At 39.6% G+C, this 20,645-nt stretch overlaps 1 protein-coding gene across 4 annotated transcripts in view; it reads right to left on the bottom strand.

Moving 5' to 3' along the window:
• Window positions 1-56: 56 nt before the first annotated feature.
• Window positions 57-20,645, bottom strand: part of LOC138805664 (aldo-keto reductase family 1 member C3-like) — a 36,937-nt gene continuing 16,348 nt past the window's right edge. Inside the window, exons 1-11 of one of the 4 annotated variants that reach the window (XM_069990569.1) lie at window positions 15,886-15,951; window positions 15,568-15,588; window positions 9,175-9,301; window positions 6,883-7,050; window positions 5,234-5,350; window positions 4,175-4,252; window positions 3,165-3,287; window positions 2,745-2,854; window positions 2,175-2,340; window positions 901-983; window positions 57-292 (exon numbers count right to left, since the gene is read on the bottom strand). In XM_069990569.1, coding sequence (XP_069846670.1) covers window positions 250-292; window positions 901-983; window positions 2,175-2,340; window positions 2,745-2,854; window positions 3,165-3,287; window positions 4,175-4,252; window positions 5,234-5,350; window positions 6,883-7,050; window positions 9,175-9,255 — 969 coding nt within the window. In that variant the 5' untranslated portion in view covers window positions 9,256-9,301; window positions 15,568-15,588; window positions 15,886-15,951 and the 3' untranslated portion in view covers window positions 57-249. Of the gene's footprint in view, window positions 293-900; window positions 984-2,174; window positions 2,341-2,744; window positions 2,855-3,164; window positions 3,288-4,174; window positions 4,253-5,233; window positions 5,351-6,882; window positions 7,051-9,174; window positions 9,302-13,060; window positions 13,166-15,567; window positions 15,729-15,885; window positions 15,952-20,645 lie in introns of those variants that run through there. The other 3 variants (XM_069990567.1, XM_069990568.1, XM_069990570.1) reach the window with 3 other exon arrangements.

Here is a 20,645-nt window from a genome sequence, read left to right as displayed (position 1 = left end):
ATTCAACAGGAAAACAACACCAAAATCCAAGCACAAATGACAGATCTGCAAGGGGCTAGAATTGTTTAGAATAGATCTTTATTTTGAGAAAAATACGAGATTCCGAAACTTCTATTTCCTCAACAGGAACTCAGCAGAATTAAGCTGACTTAGCAGCATGGAGTAAAACAGCTTGCTTCATATTCTTGAGTTGTTCTCTGCTCACCAACTAAAGTCAAAGAACGTTGAAGCACCCATAGAATGTTTTGTTCATTCCTCATCAGAAAATGGATAATTGGGGTGAGGAGAAAACCTGAAAGGTAATTGGAGAGTCTTAGCTAATTAATTAAATATAGGTTGGGCCTAGAGAAATTGAACTATTAACCTGGTATGACCTTGAAAATTAATATAGTTTTCTTTCTTTTTTCGTTTTTTTGCTCAAGGCTAGTGCTCTACTACTTGAGCCACAGCTCCACTTTTGGCTGGTTGGTGGTTAATTAAAGATAAGAGTCTTTCTGCCCAGGCTAAAAGTCTTTCCTATCCACGCTGGTTTTGAACTGTGATCCAGCAATCTCAACCTCATGGGTAGTTAGGAATTCAGGCATTCACCACCAGTGCCCAGCTTCTATAGTTTTTAGTACAGAGGTTTCAAACTAGTTTTTGAGCTGAAAAGTAAGCCACTTTAATACAAAATGACATCCAGTGCAGACAATGGAAGTGTGAAGAGTACTTGTACTCAGTCCAGCGCAAGCTACTTGTCTTGGTTAGACAGGGCCATGAGCCTTGGAGTAAATCGAGTCTCAGGATTGAGGGGAAAAAAATGTGCAAAAAACTTTCCAAAGCAAGAAATTCTCCCTTCTGTAGATTGTAATAAACTGAATTTCCCCACTATCCTACTCCTCCCCCTTCTCTACTACTTACTCAGAATCTTCAAAATAGCGGATATTTCTGTTTAGACCATCAAGAGTTTGCATATCCTCTGGCGTCAGCTGGAAGTCAAAAACCTATCAGAGACACAAAATGTCAGTCCTGAATTCTGGAGGCAATTACTATTGCTTTCCTTCCCTCCCCACAAACTCAAATACATGTGGAAATTTCTGCAGGTTTTGTGAGACAATTTTCATGGATGTGAGATTCTTTTAGTGGTGAAAATCCTGGGAATTTGCCAAGAAACAGGCTGTCTCATTTCCCTTCAGGGACATTTAGTGGGTGTCTGTGATTAGAACAGAAATCCCTCAGATTTTTTTTTTTAATCCAAATCAGATTCTTCCATCTTACAACATGCACTTTGTCTTCTTTGAATCCACTTTGTCTTCTTCAAATCTCATACTGAAATGTAGTCCCGATTTTTAGTGACGTTAAGGAAGTAGCAAGATCTTTAGGAGGTCCTTGACTCTCTGCCCTTGTGAAGTGATACATGCTAATTGTATGCAATAGGGTTAATTCTGGAGGCAGAGACGGGTTTCTCGATCTCTTTGTGACTAGATTACTTGATGAAGTAATGTGCACTTAAAAAGAGAACCTGCTCTGAGAGTTTAGTCCTTGTATGCACCAGCTCTTACCACCTTCCACCATGCTAAAGGCTCTGACCAGATACACTCACCTACTCTTGGACTGCCCAGCCACCATAACTGTGAGCTAAAAAAACTTCTTTAGAGATTACCCAGACTCAGCAGGGCACCAGTGGCCTGTAATCCTAGCTACTCTGGCTGAGATCTGAGGATCTCGGTTCAAAGCAGGCCTGGGCAGGAAAGTCTGTGAGACTTTTATCTCCAATAAATCACTAGAAAACTGGAAGTGGTGCTGTGGCTCAAGTGGTAGAGTGTTCACCTTGAGCTGAAGAGCACAGGGACAGCACCTAAGCCCAGAGTTCAAGCCCCACAATCAACCAAAAAAAAAAAATTACCCAGACTCTAGTATGCTGTGAAAGCATGAAAATACAGTGAATCAAAGGGTGGTCTGATTAGAATTCAGGGTTAACCCTGCTCTTCTATTTAGTATTCCTTCCAATCACTACAATCCCTTCTTTGTAGTAGCTGGAAGACCATTAAATACAGTGTTTATATGCCTGGAATGTCCAAGGCAATAAGCTGTGCACAAACATGACTTGAAAGCCTCACAAATTACAGCCTGCCAGGGAGAAATGAAGTGGCTCATGGAGTTCCTGTAGCCCATAATCTTGTGAGGTACAGTACCTGGAAGTTTTCTTGCATTCTCTTCTCATTGAAGCTCTTAGCAAGAACCAATAACCCTCGCTGCAATTGGTAGCGCAAGGCCACCTGGGCTGGGGTTCGCCTGTGCTTTTGAGCAATGTTATTGAGTACTGGGTCTTCTAAGAGAACTGGGTTGTTCTTGTTTACCCTGAGAAGAAAGGCAGAGATGTCTAAGAATGAATATTTTATTTTTCTCGGGGCTACGCATTCAGGTTGGTGACGATGAATCATCTAGACTATTTTTTTAAATACCCTATGTGTGTTTCAATATCTATTTTTCTTCTCTTGACACCTACAAAAATGAAGGAAAGAAAGGGGAAAAGTGGGAAAAGTGGAGTGAGCTGTGGTGGCTGAATTTGCAATTTTTAAAATGGCTTACTGTGATTTTGTTATTCAATGATGGTTTTAATGAGTCTTTTCAGTGTAAGTGAGAGCTAGTAAAGATTTACAAAGATGAAATATTCCTTCATCCTTCATTTCCTCTACCCTGCTGAGTGGTGACTAGAGAAGGTACAATATCTAAGGTTAAAACATTTCCATAGAAATCTTTACCATTCCTTGTCTGTGTTGGAACCCAAGGCAGCATATGCAACCATGACAATGTCTCTGGCCTTGCAGAACTCCAGCAGCTTACTTTGGTTGAGGTAAGGATGACATTCCACCTGAAGAGTGCCAAAACAAGTGTCCATCAGTAAGCCAGCTCACAGAACCACCAGTGGGAAATTGACAGGATATGAAGTGGCTATCAGTCATCTTCCAGCTCAAACTTTGGGGTATAACCAAATGCTAGCTTGAACCGAGGCTCAGATGTTTTACCTACATGGTTTTAGGCACTTAAGTCTCTGTATTTTAAATACATCTAGGTCTCGTTCAAAGTTGCATGAATGTTGAGTGTCATTAGTGTCTAATTAATGAAAGAGGAAGCTGAGGAACGGGATGAAGAGACCAGTGGGACAGAATGATGGGGTTCACCTGGTTACAGACTGGCCTATGCTTGAGTCCTGGCATGTTCAGGATCATCTCCAGCTGCCTGCGGTTAAAGTTGGACACTCCAATGGACTTGGCCAACCCCGCATCCTTACACTTCTCCATGGCCTGCAAAAAAGAGCACTGTGAGAAGTAATATGTGTGATAGGTGAACGAAAAGTAATCGATGTGAATGTGCTAGGGGAGAAGTGGGGGAGAAAGATGCAGACATCTATCGATCAACAGGAACTCACCATGTCAGAGAAAAAAAGCATAGAAAAAATAGGGAAGAATATAAGATCAATAAGATACTAAAGAACACAGGACAAAGATAAAAAGCCAGAACCATCTTTAGTGACTGCCTAGGAAATTTTGAGCCACGGCAAAATGTGGGCCCAGACAAAAAGGAAGTGAAACTGAGTGTGGCACAGAAAGTGACCATACCATGAAATAGATTAACAGCTTCACTTCCTGCTAGTAGGAAATGTGTGCCCTGGCACCCATGCTCCTTGAGGTTCTTTGAACATAGTCATGTCTCAGCCCCTTAAAAATCTCCATCTTAGCTACCTTTCTGCTCATCATCTCTTCCCTTTCTAAGTACTCACATAGTCAATTCCCTCATCTATGGAAATTCTTTGTTCAAATGTCATGTTTTTAAAGGCTTCTACCCTTTCATTCCAGTTTTCTTTTTATATTGACTTATCTATGTCTCAAATCCTCCCTATTATTCTCAGTCCCTTACAAACCTCTGCCCCACACACCACTTAAGACTCCCAAAAAGTCAGAAGCCTTCGTTCTGCTCACTGACATTTCCTGAGTGCAAAGGATACTGCTTGATGGATGTGCTGAATGATTAAATCAATGACGTGTGAAAACAGAAGGACATTCAGAAACTTGCCCTAGTAGAAAAGGAAGCATTGGGCTGGGTTCCCCGCCCCCCTTCCCCATTTCCTGAATCCCTTGTCCAGCCTCTCTCTGCTCAAGTCAGGGATGTGGTTTCTCTGCAGTGCACTCACCTCCCACGTGCTGCAGAGATTCACAGCATCAAAAATGAGTTTCCCCTGCGAATCCTTTGGGAAAATCTCCTCTCCGGGCTGGAATAGAGAAAAGAAAGGAAACTTTGTGCAGGAGTCTATCTGGCTCACCCAAGTTCTTCCAGACACATATACACTGAAACTAGGGAATCATTTGTTTTTATAGGATTTATCAAGTTAATCTAGAGGCAAAGAAGCAGACTTCTGGAGATGTTTTGATGAATAAAAACCAAATGAATAGAAAGAACATTTGGGGAGGGGTAGAGAATCAAGAACTCTTCTCAAGTAGTTCTACAATTTTCTTTCCTGCATATGAAAAAAAAAGTATACTTTTGTGTCAAGTCCAACTCATAATACCCACAAACGTGTCCTAGATAAGACCTAAGGCAGCATCCTGCACAGAGGGTTCTTTGGTCATGGACCTCTGAGGAAAAATCCTTTCCCTCCTTTGTCAGTGAATTGTCACCACACCAAATGCTGAGCTCACTACAATTTCTGTCCTGTAACTGAACAGTACAAGGGCATTTCCCAAATGTCAGTGAACATGGGAGAAGAGATGCAGAAGCATGGGAGCATGGAAATACAGGCAGTACATCCACAGGATCAAGGCAAAGACACGGTGAGGAAGGAATTCCTAGCTCCCTGGGACTGATATGGTGAATAAAGGGGTCACAGTTTCAGAAGAGAGAGATTATTATGTAATGTAATCATTATTATAATTAATATAATAATATAATGCTATAATTACTATATAATGTATATATTTTAATATAATAATTATTATGTATTATGTTTCTTTGGGGGGGGCAGGGGTTGGTCGTGGGGCTTGAACTCTGGGCCTGGGCACTGTCCCTGAGCTCTTCAGCTCAAGGCTAGTGCTCTACCACTTGAGCCACAGCACCACTTCCTGTAACGTTTGTTATCCACACTGTGTGCTCACATTTATGCAGTTGCTAATTTTTATGCTGATTATCCAGGTCAAAACAAAAGACCTCCCCCCAAGAAATTAACCAAATAAATGAAAAGGAATTTCTTGCTCACCTTCAGAGGTACTGGGAAGTGAATAAGGTAAAGGTCTACATAGCTCAACTGAAGGCTCTTCAGTGATCTTTCCAGGCCTACTTGAACCAATTCTGGACGGCAAAAGGTGCTCCACAGCTACGGTAGTAGAGAGAGAAATGGTATGGCATTTAGGGATGAAGGTGCATTGTACTCATATATTACTTTGTTGAGTGGCAACTCCTTTGTACAACTACTTCAAGGTAAAAATAAAATTCAAGAAGAAGAGTCTAGTTTAGGACCAATTACTAATGTAGCACGCAAACAGTATCCACAAGGAAAAACTCTCTTGTAATAGTTATACCCACTGAAGCCCAGGGATTATCAGTGTTTAGGATGTTCAGACTGAATTGAGAGAACACATACAGAAAATGAATGTCTGGCCCTAGTACCATGATCCTAAAATGCTAGAATGTAAAAGAATGATCTGCTTTGCTTATACAATACTTTCCTGGGTTCTATCCATCAAAATACCTGGAGAATAGATTGAGAAATTACCTGTGAAACAAGATCCCTATGTAGTTATCATTCAGGAAGGTTTTTTTTCATACAGTAAGAACTTATTTGTGGGAACATTAGTCTCTTCATGTTAAGAAGCCATCAGTTAAAAGACAAAATGGTTTTTTAAAAAATCATTGCATAGGAAAAGAGATTCAAAATATAAGAGTGTGGGTTGGATAGCTACACAGCATGTAAAAACTCATGTGGCCTAGAAGGAAGAAAAGTCTGCATACTCCATAGACCTGACCTTGCTTTCTGGGTTCCTGACCTCAAATTTAGATTGCTTTACTTTTTTATGTTATGTGTTGTTTCATTTCAGTTTTGTTTGCTTTTGTTACTTTTTAGCAATGGTGAATGCAGAGAATCGTAAGGGAGAAAATCACCTGTGAATTTTTTTTAAAAGACCACATAAACATTTTTACAAGCACAAACTCCATTGTCATATAAACTCCAAGCTATTTATTCCCATTTCATGGGGGAGAGAAATATTTATTGACCATAAAACAGATTGAAATATGAAGACCAAAGTGCAAAGGTCTCAAAACCTTTTTTTTTTTTCATTTGGAAACTTTGTACTAAGTCAAGTTGGCAGCGGAAATAATAGTTAAAAATTGATTTTTGTTTGGTTCCAAAGTCTATCTGATGAATTTACATTACCTCAAGCTAGGTTAAGATATATTAAGAACATGAAACACAGCTAACTTTCCAATTTTTAATACAGGTATACTTACCCCAATTCTTGTGTTTAAAAGATTATCTAGCAATAATATTTTAGCACTTGAGTATCCAAAATGTATTTTCTTTCCAAGAATTTTAAATAAACCTTTTGACAAGCCATTCAGAAAAATCCTATGAGGTAAATAATATTCTTCATTTTACAACTTGAAAATCTGCAGCATAGAGTTTAAGTTGAAGGCCTCATGTGTAATAAGTGCCAGAGAATGGATTCACAAATAGAAATCAGATCACCAAATCCACACACTTAACCAGGTCCCTTGGTGTTTTGCCAGAGGGAATTTTTTAATAAAATCAAACTAATGAGAAATAATCAGAAACAAAGCCATCTATTCTACTGACAGAAAGCTTCACCCTGAAGCAGCAAATATAGTATGTACAATTGTACATGGCACCTTGGAAGTGTAAAATATGTCATCCCTTTTCACAGTGCCATCAGCAATCTTCTTCCGGATGGCAGAGCCAATCTCTTCTTCATTTTGGTAAAGAAATGCAGAGTCAATATGGCGGTAGCCTACATCAATCGCTCTCTGAACAGCCTCTTTTATCGTACTCTTGGCAACCTAGAAACAAACACATAAAATACTTCCTACGCTCAGCAACAGCTGATTATATCCATAAGCACAACAATGCAAAGAATTTCTTGTTTACCTCCTTTTTATTATTTGCTAGGATGCTAAACACTATTTCTTGTGAGGAAAGATAGCTATGATATATTGAGTAAAACACAGAAATGAAAATGCCGTTGTAGACCATAAGCCTTCTAGTATGAATATAATATGCATTTATACATGTAAACTGTATGTACTTTCCCATGTGTATAAAAAAATAGGTAGCTACCTAGATGTTGGGTATCTATAATGTTTACAGCCATTGTGTGAGGTTGCACTGAAGTTTATAGTGCTTGCCAATTTCTTTGCTGCAAATATTTCCCACCATGGCCAATTTGAAGCTTCCAAATAATAAACAATGCTCACAGTTAATGCTTTGAGTATTGACCAAGAACAATACTGGCTTTAACTTTCTATCTCTGAAATTACACTATCTTTATGATATATAGGATTTTGGCTTTAACTATCTATGAAATTACACTATCTGTACAATATATAGGATCTCATAATCTATAGATTTACATTTCTCAATTAATTCACTCTATGCCAGATTATTAAACTGGTAGCAACCTAAATGCATTGGCTATCTATTAAATCAAGGAAGCTTAACATCAGACTGCATCAATTGATCATATACCTATCTAAACTTGGAAACTTACTTCAAAGGAACATGTCAGGGACAATAAAAATGTGAAAGAAACTTATTTTTCATTCCTAAATCTCTCCTCACCAATTCCTTTTATTGTGGTTGCTAGCACAGGAGGCCTCCTGTGACATCTTTGAAGTGTTGATATCTTTCTTAGCTGCCTACTGTTCTACTGGCCCACAAGGATGACTATTGAATTCATCCTATGTTTTTCTCCATCTGTTGTTATTCACTGTACTTCACTACCTAATTAAATGTCTCTTTGATAGGACTTTTCATTTCCATGTCATTATTAGTTAACTGAGTCTCGGGAAGCGTCCACCTGACTGTCCCCCCCTTTTTTTTTAAATCCTTTATTTACAATTGAAAATTTAAACAGATAATCTTGGTTCTAGTCTGTGCACTTCCATGGTCTCTTTATCAAATGAAGTGGTAGCAGGTGGGGAAGCAAAACCAAGAGCCACAAAATCATCCAGGGCAAGGGAAGTCCTGAATCAGTCTTGTTGCCTGTGGTAATCTCACAATGTGGGGAGATGTAGTACCTGACTGTCCTTGATTCAAGACAAGACAAAGCAGCCATTCGTGCCAGTCTCCTTCCTCACAGTCCTGAATGTAACACACCAGACACCCATCTTGTCAGAGCATCAGTCCCATGACTTTAACAGTCACGGCCTCCATCATAAAGCACTAGTAGGTTGTAACTGAGGTCCTTCGATTCTGTATGAATTTCAGTCTTCCAAACACAAGGACAATTTCCAAGTGCTTGGCTTTCCTCATGGCTTGGCCTGAACTATCTAGCCACTCAAACACTGTTCCTACCCCAGACCACCAGAACTCTCTTAAATCATTTCTCAAGGTTTCTTGGCCATAGTCGTTTTGTTTCATTTCTGGATACTGGTGCATGAGAAGACATTGAGTCTTAAAAATTACTAAGACACTCATTTCTGAGTAAGCTAACTATGAATTTCTGACATATGGAAGTCAAGACATATGGAAAGTGAAGCTTTCACTTATTCTCATAGATTATAAAATGGCTAAAATTGGACACCAGGTGCAACAATTGAAAACACTTATTCATCCCTGAGTTGCTGAATAACTTCAACTATGATCCTTGGATAAACAAATCACAACCAATTAGAGATGTGATGTTTAAATCTTAAGTCCTTATAACAACATGTTTTTAAGAAGATCCTCTAAAACATTGCAAATCTATAAAATTGGCAGAGCATTAAATTTGTATCTCTATAAATGTGCAACATAACCTGGCAGGAAGTGTCCTAACAAATGAAAAAGAGGAGGTCCTCATGAATTCCCCAAACCAAACAGCAGCTCGTGGCTAGAAGCCAGATCTGCTAGTCCTCCATCTCCAGCCCATTACCTTATTAGAAGCAGAGGTGTTAGAATCATTAACTTATTAGACGTATGATCACCTTATTAGAAGCAGAGGTGCCCAATCCCAGTGCAGGCATTAAATATCCATCACTCAACTTTACAGAAAGGAGTTTGCTCATCTTTCACTCTTCCAGCCACACAGGTTTCTTCTTGATTTATGGAAACCTGTAAGAGGAAGAGGAAAGACTGTTTTGTTTTGTTTTTTGGAAGACCCTGAAGAAGATATAATTCAACTACTATGAAATTATTCCCTTTAAAGTCCACAATTGAACTGGGCATGCCATCCCCTGCCTGTAATCTCATGTGGGCTGGAATAAGGGACAGGTGATCATAACTAGAAGTTAGCCTAGGTGATGTCATCTAGGCCTTATCTTTAAAAAAAAAAAAAACAAAAATAAAAACATAAGGCCACTGGGTTCAACATTCAGCATCACAGTAGTTAAAAGAATAAAAACCCAGTCCACAATGTGGTATTGGTTTGTTTAGTTAGCACAATAATAGGCAAATTCAATGCTTTTTCCCACAAATTGCTTCAGCTAGAACTTGAAGTACACTATTTAGTAGAGCCAGAGTAGGCTTTATCTTCATCCTGGTCCTAGCAGGTAATATATTCACTATATAATAAGCAGGTAATATATCTCAATTATTTCTGCTTGTTATAGATCTATACAGATAATGCATTTTCTAGTACATTGCATTTTTTAGGGAATTTGTCATTTTATCGGAGTATTTTTTAAGAGGCAGGTGCAGTGTCTTCTCTTTCATTCTTGATTTGGTAATTTTCTTTATTTTTTTAATTAGTCAAATTCAAGATCTGTGAACTTTGTTCCACCCCCTCCCCCACTCACATTTTAGTTTCATTGAATTTCTTTATTTTTATAATTTTATAATTCTGGTCAATTTATTTTGCCTGTAACATTTAGAATTTCCTTTCTTTGATTGCTTTGATTTTAGCGCACTGTTGTTTTCTTAGTTTCTTAGGATACATGGTGTTGTGTGATTGGCTTCAAGTTCTTTGTCATTTTGATGTATTTTTACATTTATAACTTTCTCTGTAAATACTGGTTTTTGTAGCATCTCATGGGTTGTCATGGGTTATCATTTTTAATCATTTTAAAGTACTTTATTTCTCAACATCAACTTTTTTGCTATATTAGTTACCCAATCTTGTGTTAAGTTCCATAGAACTGGCTTTTCTTCAAGTTTCTTCTGTGAATGTTTTAATATTTCATTACTTTCTGGTAGTTTCTTTTGGATAGATATCATTTCTGTTAAGTGTGTTCAGACTTGTTTTGTGGCTTAACCTATGAGCTATCCAATAGAAGTGATCCATGTGTGCTCAAAAGCAAAGTGAGGGAGGGGAAAAAAATCAAAGCTGGGCATTAGTGGTTCATGCCTATAATCCTAGTTACTCAGGAGGCTAAGATCTGGGACTTGCAGTTTGAAGCCAGCCTGGGCAGGAAAGTCTGTGAGACTCTTATCTCCAACTAGCTACCAGAAAACTGGAAGTGGAGCTATGGCTCAAAGTGGTAAAGCACTAAGCTTTGAGCAAAAAAGCTCAGGAGTTCAAACCACAGTTGATTAATATTCTATAACTGTCTGTTGAGAGAAATTAGTTGATACTGTTGTTCAAGGCTTTTATAATCTCGCTTATTCTCCAATGAGCTATTGCATCCATTATTTAATTCTGGGTATTAAAATCTCCATATTTTATTAATTTTATTATTGAATTGTTTATTTCTCTCTTTAATACTGTCAGTTTCAGGTTCATATATTTAAGAGTTCTGCTATTATGTGCATATGTGTTTCCAGTTGTTCTTTGTTCTTGGTTACCCAGGCTGACCTCAAACTCATAATCATCCAGCTCATGGAAATACATGAGAAATTTTTGAAGATGAAGATAACTTGTTAAAATGAAAATTGTCACAATACATGTATATATCCATGCAACTTACTTTCCAACAGTTTTAAATTTGATACAAATGTATTCAAGTGTATAAAAACATGAATGACAAAAATTTACATAAAAGGAAAACATGAGGAAAATATGTTTATAAGGGCCTTGGAATTTAAAAAGAAATAAAAAGTATATTCTTAAAAAGTTAGTATTTGACCGGGCGCTGGTGGCTCACACCTACAATTCTAGCCACTCAGGAGGCTGAGATCTGAGGATCACAGTTCAAAGCCAGCCCAGGCAGAAAAGTCTTGAGACTCTTATGTCCAATAAAACCACCAGAAAACTGGAAGTAGCACTGTGGCTCAAGTGGTAGAGTACTAGCCTTGAGCTGAAGAGTTGAAGGACAGCACCCAGGCCCAGAGTTCAAGCCCCAAAACAGACAAAAAAAGTATTTGCAAAAGGTTACACAAAAATATGCGTCATAGAATATAGACTTCAGAATTACCTGTTATTTATATGAGAATTTGAGATATGATTTACCTCAAGGAAAATAGGATCGAAAACTCCCTTATACATGGTATATAAAAAGGAAGTCCACTATATAGATGATATAAAATATAATAAAGAAGAAATAAACACTCTTAAAAAAGACTTGAAAACACATTCTAAAGCACAGCCTAGGGTCTGAAACAGCCTTACCAACAGGCAAAAAAATCAATTTTTATGAAAAACATATCTGAATGCATAAAAAATAAATATCAAAAAAATCAAAAATAAATAAATAAATATCATTTGGCAAAATTTACTATTAACATAATAAAAATAAAATAAAATTGGAAAACCTTTATAAACCAAATGGAGGTTAATACTTTCATCCTAAGATATCAAATATTGATCTGTAAATAACAAAATTTCAATTAAGTATTGTCTAAGATGCAGAAGAGTTTCTCACAGAAGAACAGAGCTGAATGACCACAAGCATAGGAAAGGCTAACTAGTTTGACCAACAGTCCAGGGAAAGCAAATTCAACTAACAGCAATTTCTTTTTAGAGCCACATAAAATAAATGACAAAAATTAAAGATTCATCTGATTCATTGTGGGCTGGAATGTGGATAAGAAATTCATATGCACATGATAGAAATGTGAAAATCAACTGAAAAATCTATCAATAACTACTAAGACTACCTTTTATATTCCATGTGATCACGAATCCTGCTTTCATACAAATGAAACCTTCTGCGTAATCACACACATGGACACACTCACACATACATACATTACATATGTTCAGAGCAAATACTGAATAAGTATAGTGCATTGAATCCATAGAGCATTTGCTCTTTAGAAAACTGAAAAGCATTCTGTGTGAGACAAAGCAGTAAATTAGAAAACAATTTTGTTAAAACCTGACCAAATGCTTTCTATATTTTTATGTATAAATATGAACACATATTTAATCATACTCCATGGGCATAGAGGAATATGGAAAGGCCTGAATGATCCAGGTGAGTTACTGAGTAGAGAAGGAAGGGCAGGGCTGGGAAGGTGGCTCAGTGGTAGAGCGCTTGCCTTGCATGCATGAGGCCCTGGGTTCAATTCCTCAGCACCACATAAGCAAAATGAAAAAAGCCGGAAGTGGCGCTGTGGCTCAAGTGGTAGAGCGCTAGCCTTGAGCTGAAGAGCTGAGGGACAGCGCCCAGGCCCAGAGTTCAGGCCCCATGACCGGACCCCCCCAAAAAAAAAGAAAAGAGAGAAGGAAGGGCATGAAGGGACATGCAGAAAGAAAAATCCAATAAAAATGTGCAAAAAATTGTACTTTTATATAAGAAACTTTACACTTACTATATGAAAGTTAAAATTTTAGTGGCATTGGATTAGAAAGCCAACCACAAAGCCCTAGTGTAGCCACTTAAAGGAAAATTTACAATTTATAGCCAAGTAGTAGGAATGTACATACATAAACAGAGGAAGAATTCTTAGCTTTAAGAGAGCTGGTTTTCTCCATGTAAAGATTTTGGTTCTTACCTAGCAGTGGGTGTCTAGTGCATGTCAAACCATGAATAGGAAAATCCTGGACTTCACAGGAAGAGGAGAAGCAGTTATCCAATGGACAGTGGGAAGACTGCTAACGGGTTATCTGCTTATTGATCTTCCAATGCCAAGCTTACCAAACAAGTTAGTATTGATTGCCAACTGTATTTGTGTTTTCAAGCCCCTCTCCTATGCCGCAGTTAAAGTTACAGATTGAATTACATTTTAATTTGGGATCTCTGTGTATGGATTAGAGTTTGACTCAGAGCCTCTTGCTCTTACTCAACATTTTTACTCATGGCTGACTGTGCTAGCACTTGTTTAACTGTGGATTGAGTTAGACTTTTGTGCCCTGGCTGGCTTTAAATTTTGATCCTCAAATATCAGTCTCTTGAATAATTCAGAGATTTTTTTTGGGGGGGGGGTTGTGGGGCTTGAATGCTGCACCTGGGTGCTGCCCTGAGTCCTTCAGCTCAAGGCTACCACTCTACCACTTGAGCCACAGTGCCACTTCTGGTTTTTCTGGTGGTTTATTGAAAAGTCTCACCTACTTTCCTGCTCAGTCTGGCTTTGAACCGCAATCCTCAGATCTCAGCCTCCTGAGTAGCTATGATTACAGGCTTGAGCCACTAGCGACTGTCTAAATTGGGGATCTTTAAGACGGAGAGTACTTATCCAAAGATTGGGAAACTTATCCAAAGATTGGGATAAAGGTTATTAATAGCTCCTGGGAGGTACAGTGTATGCCAAGAAACCAGGCATCAGAAATGAGAGAGGGGAGGGAGGCGGGGGAGAAGATGAGGGAGAGAGAGAGAGACTCGAAGACCAGCATATTAATTTCAATCCACGATGTTATCCAAACAGGTTTTAATTGGGTTGAAATCAATAAAGCAAAGTTCTAAGAGATGACGCCAGTAAGTGAGAGTTGAAGGAATCACATAAGATTATAGAAATCACTTCATATAAATGGAACAAAACTAAACTAAGCATAGTAGTAAATAGTAGAGAAAACTACACATCTCTGAGGACTTCAATGCTAAAACACAACACTTCCTAAAATTTGAAAACCGGGGCATATCATATTCTTTCAGGAAGTGGCCTAAATCTGATATGGAAATTCAGGATTTACCTAGACAATGAATCTTCAAGATATCATGGACAATCCTATTATAGATGCAAGTAAGAAGTCATTTTTTATTTTTATTTTGTTGGTCATGGGGCTTGAACTCTGGGCCTGGGCACTGTCCCTCTTCTCTTCAGCTCAAGGCTAGTGTTCTACCATTTGAGCCACAGCACCACTTCCAGCAGTCATTTTTTAGAACTAAGATATAGACATCTTCAAATAAATGAGTACCCACAAAAAAATGGTGAGACAATTTTTGTTGGTGAATTTTCGCCCTTAACTTCTAGAAGTGTAATTTCACTGAAGAACATTCCCACCTTCTTTCCTCCTCCCCTTCTAGTACATAACTATGGCAATGGGTTGTAATATGTTGGGATGGAGCATTGCTGATTCCTCAGGGAAGTAAGACAGAGAAAACTAATGCAAGACTGAACTATATTATATTACTTCTGCAAAGAGTTAAGTGGATGGAGCAATAGTTCCAAGGCTTTTCTCAACAGCACTTCTGTACATGAAAACCACACTCTCCTGGGTTTGTTTGGGTTTTACTGATAAGATTGAAACACAGTAAATATTTATGTGTCCTCATATTCTACCTAAGGTCTATCTTGTCCCCTAAACTGGAAAGCAGTGTTGGAAATGTCAATATATCATCTGCTCATGGTAAACATGTCCTGTGCAGAGAGGCCTGGCCTAAACCCAGAAGGGCGGCCTACAACATGAGGCTGAAGAGTACACCCTGTGTGGAATGCTCACACTTGCTCATGTCCTGAGTTTACACTGTTGACAACTACAGAGCTTTCTCATCTCATGTCCTTACAGCTCACTGAAGTACCAGGGACTTTTTGGCCTCTGTTCTCTGCTAGTCAGCCTTTCCCCTTTCCTCCTCCTTTATTCTCCCTCAAAGGAATCATCTGTTGTTGTTGCCAGTGCTGTCATCACATTGCCCTGGGTCTGATGGCAAAAGCAGAAGTAAATCCAGAGAAGTTAAAGGTTTCTTTATGGGGGTGGGGGGCATTATAACATTCTTCACTATTCTTTTCTCATACTGAGTTTTCAATCATGATCATGTTGTATTCATATCATCAGGAAGCAGTTAAAGCTATTAATATTGGGGAGGGTAAAAAAGGAAGAAACTAATTCATGGAACACCAATCCTTTGCCTTCCTTCTGCTCCCCCCCACCTCCATTTTCCGTATGTGTGTGTGTGTTTATCTCCCTTGGGGAAGGGGCATCATAGAAATGGGGGCACCAAGGGTGAGCCCATGCAGCAGTAGTGCTCAGGGGTCACTAAGCTGGAAAGGAACTTCCCAACTTGGAGGAAGGGGAGGGGGAGGAAATGGGGGAAACACAGCCAAGCAAGAACTGGACTCCTTACCTCACTTAGGTAACTGTGACTCTTCATGCAGAGAGGGTGAGATGGAGGCCAATCAAGGGGAGCAGCTGCTCTGGCTGTAACCCAGCCCGAAATCTGGGTCCTGAGGTGCTCTCCTCCCCCAAAGACTGACCACAGCAGATATGTAAGAGTCAAGGGAACTGCACACAGCTCACAACTTCCATGTGAGGAGAACAGCAAGAAGCTCCCCCACCCCCCTTCTCCTTCCCCATCCCCCCTTCCCCCTATCCCCCCTTTCCCCCCTCACCCCCCCCCTGCCCCCGCAGGGCACTGCTTAGTAAAATCTCCACAACCCCTAACCTGGACACCTCAGAGAGAACAGAGACAGTGGTGTCAGCAGCCCACAGCAGGAGCAGCCTAGTGTCTGTGCAGCCAGGTCCAGTGGGGTAGTAGCCCAGCTCCAGGAGCTGCATGGCAGGCAGCCCAGAGATTGGCAGCCAGCGGCCTAGCAACTAGCCTGCAGTCCAGAGGTCCAGTGGGGGGAGCGGCCCAGCACAGGGAGCTGCTTGGCCCCTGGAGCAGCCCCAGAGAGTGACAGCAGCCTAGCTACTAGCCTGTAACCCAGAGGTCCAGTGGAGGGAGCAGCCCAGTGCAGGAAGCTGCCAGGAAGCAGGAGCAGCTCCCTGCATGTCCATTTCTAAGACCAGAATCTAACCTCCCAGTCCCAGCTGCAGACCTGACCCTGCTCCCTCCCACTGGGCCCGGGGGCCTAGCATGCACACCAGGGGTTTGCAGGCCTGGGGAACCAGGTGGGCAGCCCACAGCCAGGCTCCTGGGGGCCAAGCTGGAGCCAGGACCCTGACCATCTCTGAACCCAAATGCCTAAATCACAACCCGAGATTACCATGTTCATGAGCAGCCAAGACAAACCAAATCTGACTGCCCACAACAGTCCAGGGAAGGACTCCAGTGAGAATGAAGAAAAGGTTTGCAAAACTTATTTTTCTTATCTTTAAGTAATTGTACTCTGCCACTTTAAGATCAAAGTCACATCTTCTGGCATCCTCCCCATCTCTCCCCACCTCACCCAGCCACACCTGTCACCTGGGCCCATTTCACATACACACATGGAATATTATGATTGTATTCTCCCACCCTTCCTCTCTCCATTTGTCCACCCTCTCCCCTTTGAAGAAGACACACCACCATGTACAGCCACACAGGGATGTGCCAGAGTTGGTCATGAGGCACAGTCAGAAAAGCAAACTGTGGACACATGAAGGCGCTAGATGGCTTTAGGATTACCAATTTACTTTATGAGTTAACCTGCAAAATTTGTGTTCACTCCCATAGTTTCAGCCTCTAGCTTGGAATTATCTAAAGTCTTCAGTTGTTTGGGGACAAACCAGGAGTGACATGGGAGTTTCTACCCACCATCCAAGAAAGGTTAAACATCCACATACAAAATTAAACATATGGATGATTGCTCTACATGCATATATACATACACACATATACATATATATACATACACACCTATATACATATAAATATATATGTCAGTCATGGGCTTGAACTCGGCCTGGGCGCTGTCCTTCAGCTCTTCAGCTCAAGGCGAGTGCTCTACCACTTGAGCCACAGTGCCACTTCTGGTTTTCTGAGTGGTTTATTGGAGATAAGACTCTCACAAACTTTCCTGCCCAGGCTGGCTTTGAACCAAGATCCTCAGATCTCAGCCTCCTGGGTAGGTAGGATTTCAGGGAGCCACCAGCACCTGGCTTTAAAATATTTTTGTGCCTCTTTTTGTCTTTGTTGGTCATGAGGCTTGAACTCTGGCCTGGGAGCTGTCCCTCAGCTATTCAGCTCAAAGCTAGTGTTCTACCACTTAGAGCCACAGTGCTACTTACTTTAAAATATTCTGAATCCCTAGGTGGTTGACTGTATGTGTAAAGAACTCATAGATATAAAGCACTGACACCTCGTTTGGATAACAGCAAATGTATGTTTAAAACTGATTAGAACTGTCCACATCATTTATGAAGTGAACCAACTAAAAGTGCTAAGTAAACAATTCCAGAAAAGAATGATGTGATTTTTATATTAAGAAATAATTTAAAATACAACTAAGGGCTGTTTATACAGTAAAAAGAGTCAAAATACTACAATATATGTTAACATATATTTAGTATGTTGACACATACTAAATGTGTGACAAAAAGGGCAAGATTGCGATGGTAAATAGACATTTTCCTAAATTTAGATTTTGGATGCTTGATTACAAAGTTGTCTATCTGCTTTTAGACATCCAAAAATAAATGCTATTAAAAGTTTTAGGTTTTATAAACTGGAAAATATTCATTTGGAAAAGGACAAATCTCTGTCCTTGACCAGTGGAACAGAATGGAAATTTCTGGTAGAATCCACACATTCAAAACTTGTCTTGATCACTAAGTAGCAATTAATAAGAATTTCTTAATGTCAAGACAGCACAAGATACTTACCATATTTACCAAATATTAATTAACACTAAGGGCAAATTCTCAACAATTACCTTGTGTTGTTCAAATGAATGCTAAGAGTTTGGGACTCTTAATCTCCCTATTAAATGGAAGAGCCTGAATCTGACCACAGTTTTGTTTGAGAGCAGTACAATTTAAAAAAAATGAAACAAGGCAGAAATGAGTACATAGCTATCTGATTTATTTTGTAGGTTATGGGGCTTCAACTCGGGACCTGGTCACTGTCCCTGAGCCTCTTTGTGCTCAAGGCTAGCACTCTACCACTTGAGCCACATTGCCACTTCTGGTTTTTCAGTGGTTAATTGGAGATAAGAGTCTCATGGGGACTTTTCTGCCCTAACTGGCTTCCAACTACAATCCTCAGATCTCAGAAAAGGTGCCTGGAAGATAGCTGATTTTTATCACTGGGTAAGATGTGGGGATTCAAGGTTTAAGTTGGAAATTTATTACAAAATGAAATATAAGACAAATTTTTTTTAAAAAAACCCTTCAGTCTTGAACTGTGTTTCTTCAGTAGCACAAACCTCATTTGATACCAATCTGTCTTGTTATTCTCACTCATTAATTAACTTGGCTTCTTCCATCCTGTGAAACCTAAATTTGGACTTTGATATTTCTAACTTTACCTGGGTTATGATTCTGATCATGGACACTGTCTATTTTCAGCAGAGAACTTACTGTTTTCTGTATTAGGATTTAGTCCCATCATTAAACTTTACCTCTAGTGTTCTACAATGTAGAACTTTCATCTTAGATACAATGTACCCAAGACTTCATTTGAACACTTAGTGGAGCCTTTGCTCCACTCACATGACAACTCAAATGCAATACATTATCCAAGCAGTCTTCAGTAATAATCTCTTTTGCCTCTGCAGAGTCTTGGTGTTTAAGAAAAACTTGAAACTCAATTAAAATCACCAAGTAAGTGACAGCATCAGATAACAGTAGATATAACATATTTCAGCAGTAAATAAGCATCTTTATGACACAAGGAGGTTATCATCAAAAGTTCCTCATGGCCTATAGTGATGAATTCTAAAGAGGTTTTATATGTTCAAATTTCATTCAGCCAGTATCTCACTGAGAGGATACAATGAATAAGTCAGACAAGGACAGCTGATCAACTGCACTGAAGATTTAGGACAAGCCTGTTCATTTTTTTAAATCACTTTTACAAGTTGGTTCAATATTGCTATTTATGTCAATTCATTTATAGAAAGTGACCTTGAGTCAGTAACCAACCTTGTTTGCAAAGCTAAGCATTGGAGTGAATTACTTACCCCATGAACTCTACAAAATACTAGAATTCATTTTAGTCATGCCTGAGTATGATTGTTCAGTCTTATAAACCTAGCTACTCAGGAGACTGATATCAGAGGAACAAGGTTCAAAACAACCTGGGGCATTACAGTCCAGGAGATTCTTTCTACGTATAACTAAGAAAAAGCCCAGAGAGAGATATGGTTCAAGTGGTACAACAAATGTGAGACCAGAGTACCTGAGTACAACTATTCTGCATTGAAAAAATGAATTGGCTAGGCGCCGGTGGCTCATGCCTAGCTACTCAGGAGGCTGAGATCTGAGGAACCCTGTTCAAAGCCAGCCCAGGCAGGAAAGTTCCTGAGACTCTTATCTCCAATAAATCACTCAGAAAACCAGAAGTGGTATTGTGGCTCAAGTAGTAGAACACTCGCCTTGAGCTGAAGAGCTGAGGGACAGCGCCCAGGCCCAGAGTTCAAGCCCCACGACCAAAAAAAAAAAAGAAAAAAGAAAAAAAACTGGTTGCTGCTGCTAGCTACAGAACAGTACCACACTGTGGTAGTAGCTTTGGGCCATGGTGGATCAAAACAGTGAAATTCCCTAACATGTTGAGTTTTACTCTTTTCCACTGTATATTTGTGCTGTTTCTACACATAATTCTCTGTTTACCAGTAACTGTATTACTGTTAAATAGTCAGTGACAGTAGATTTTTGATGTTTCTTTGGGAGAGCTTGGACCTTCTCCTTCCAACATTTTGTTGATATCATCTCCAACTAACATGCTAAGTTTATGCAGTTCAGTAGACTCCATTTTGTAAGTACATCCTAATTGTCATAAATCCTTCCAAACACTCCAAAGCAAGGCAAACTATGTCTAATTTTTTTTCTTACAAGTAGAGCTATGCATGACTTCTAATCTCCTGTGTGTGTGTGTGTGTGTGTGTGTGTGTGTGTGTGTGTGTGTGTGTGTGTGTGTGTGTGTGTGAATACACATGCGCATGTGTGTGCTAGCACTAGGGCTTTAATTCAGGCACTCCTATACCTACTTCGTTTTCTTTTGCTCAAAGCAGATGGTTTATATCTTGGTCCATGTCTCCACTTCTAGCTTTTTGCTGGTTAATTAGAGATGAGAGTCTCCAGGACTGGTTTCAAATCTTGATTCTCAGATCTCAAGCTCTTGAGTTGTTAGGATTTTAAGTGTGAGACACAAGCATTCAGCTCAGCCTATATTTGATGAAAAATGTGAAAAGGTCTCTACTGTCTTCAGGATAGAATGATGTAGAAACCATTTGGTGTAGTAGCTTTCCCAAGGAGGGATGTGTTCAACTCCTTCCTGCCAAC

Source organism: Dipodomys merriami, unplaced genomic scaffold (genome assembly GCF_024711535.1).
Source record: "Dipodomys merriami isolate MVZ:Mamm:240054 unplaced genomic scaffold, mDipMer1.0.p SCAF_4, whole genome shotgun sequence".
In the NCBI taxonomy this organism is placed as follows: domain Eukaryota; kingdom Metazoa; phylum Chordata; class Mammalia; order Rodentia; family Heteromyidae; genus Dipodomys; species Dipodomys merriami.
This window is presented reverse-complemented; position numbering and strand designations above follow the sequence as displayed.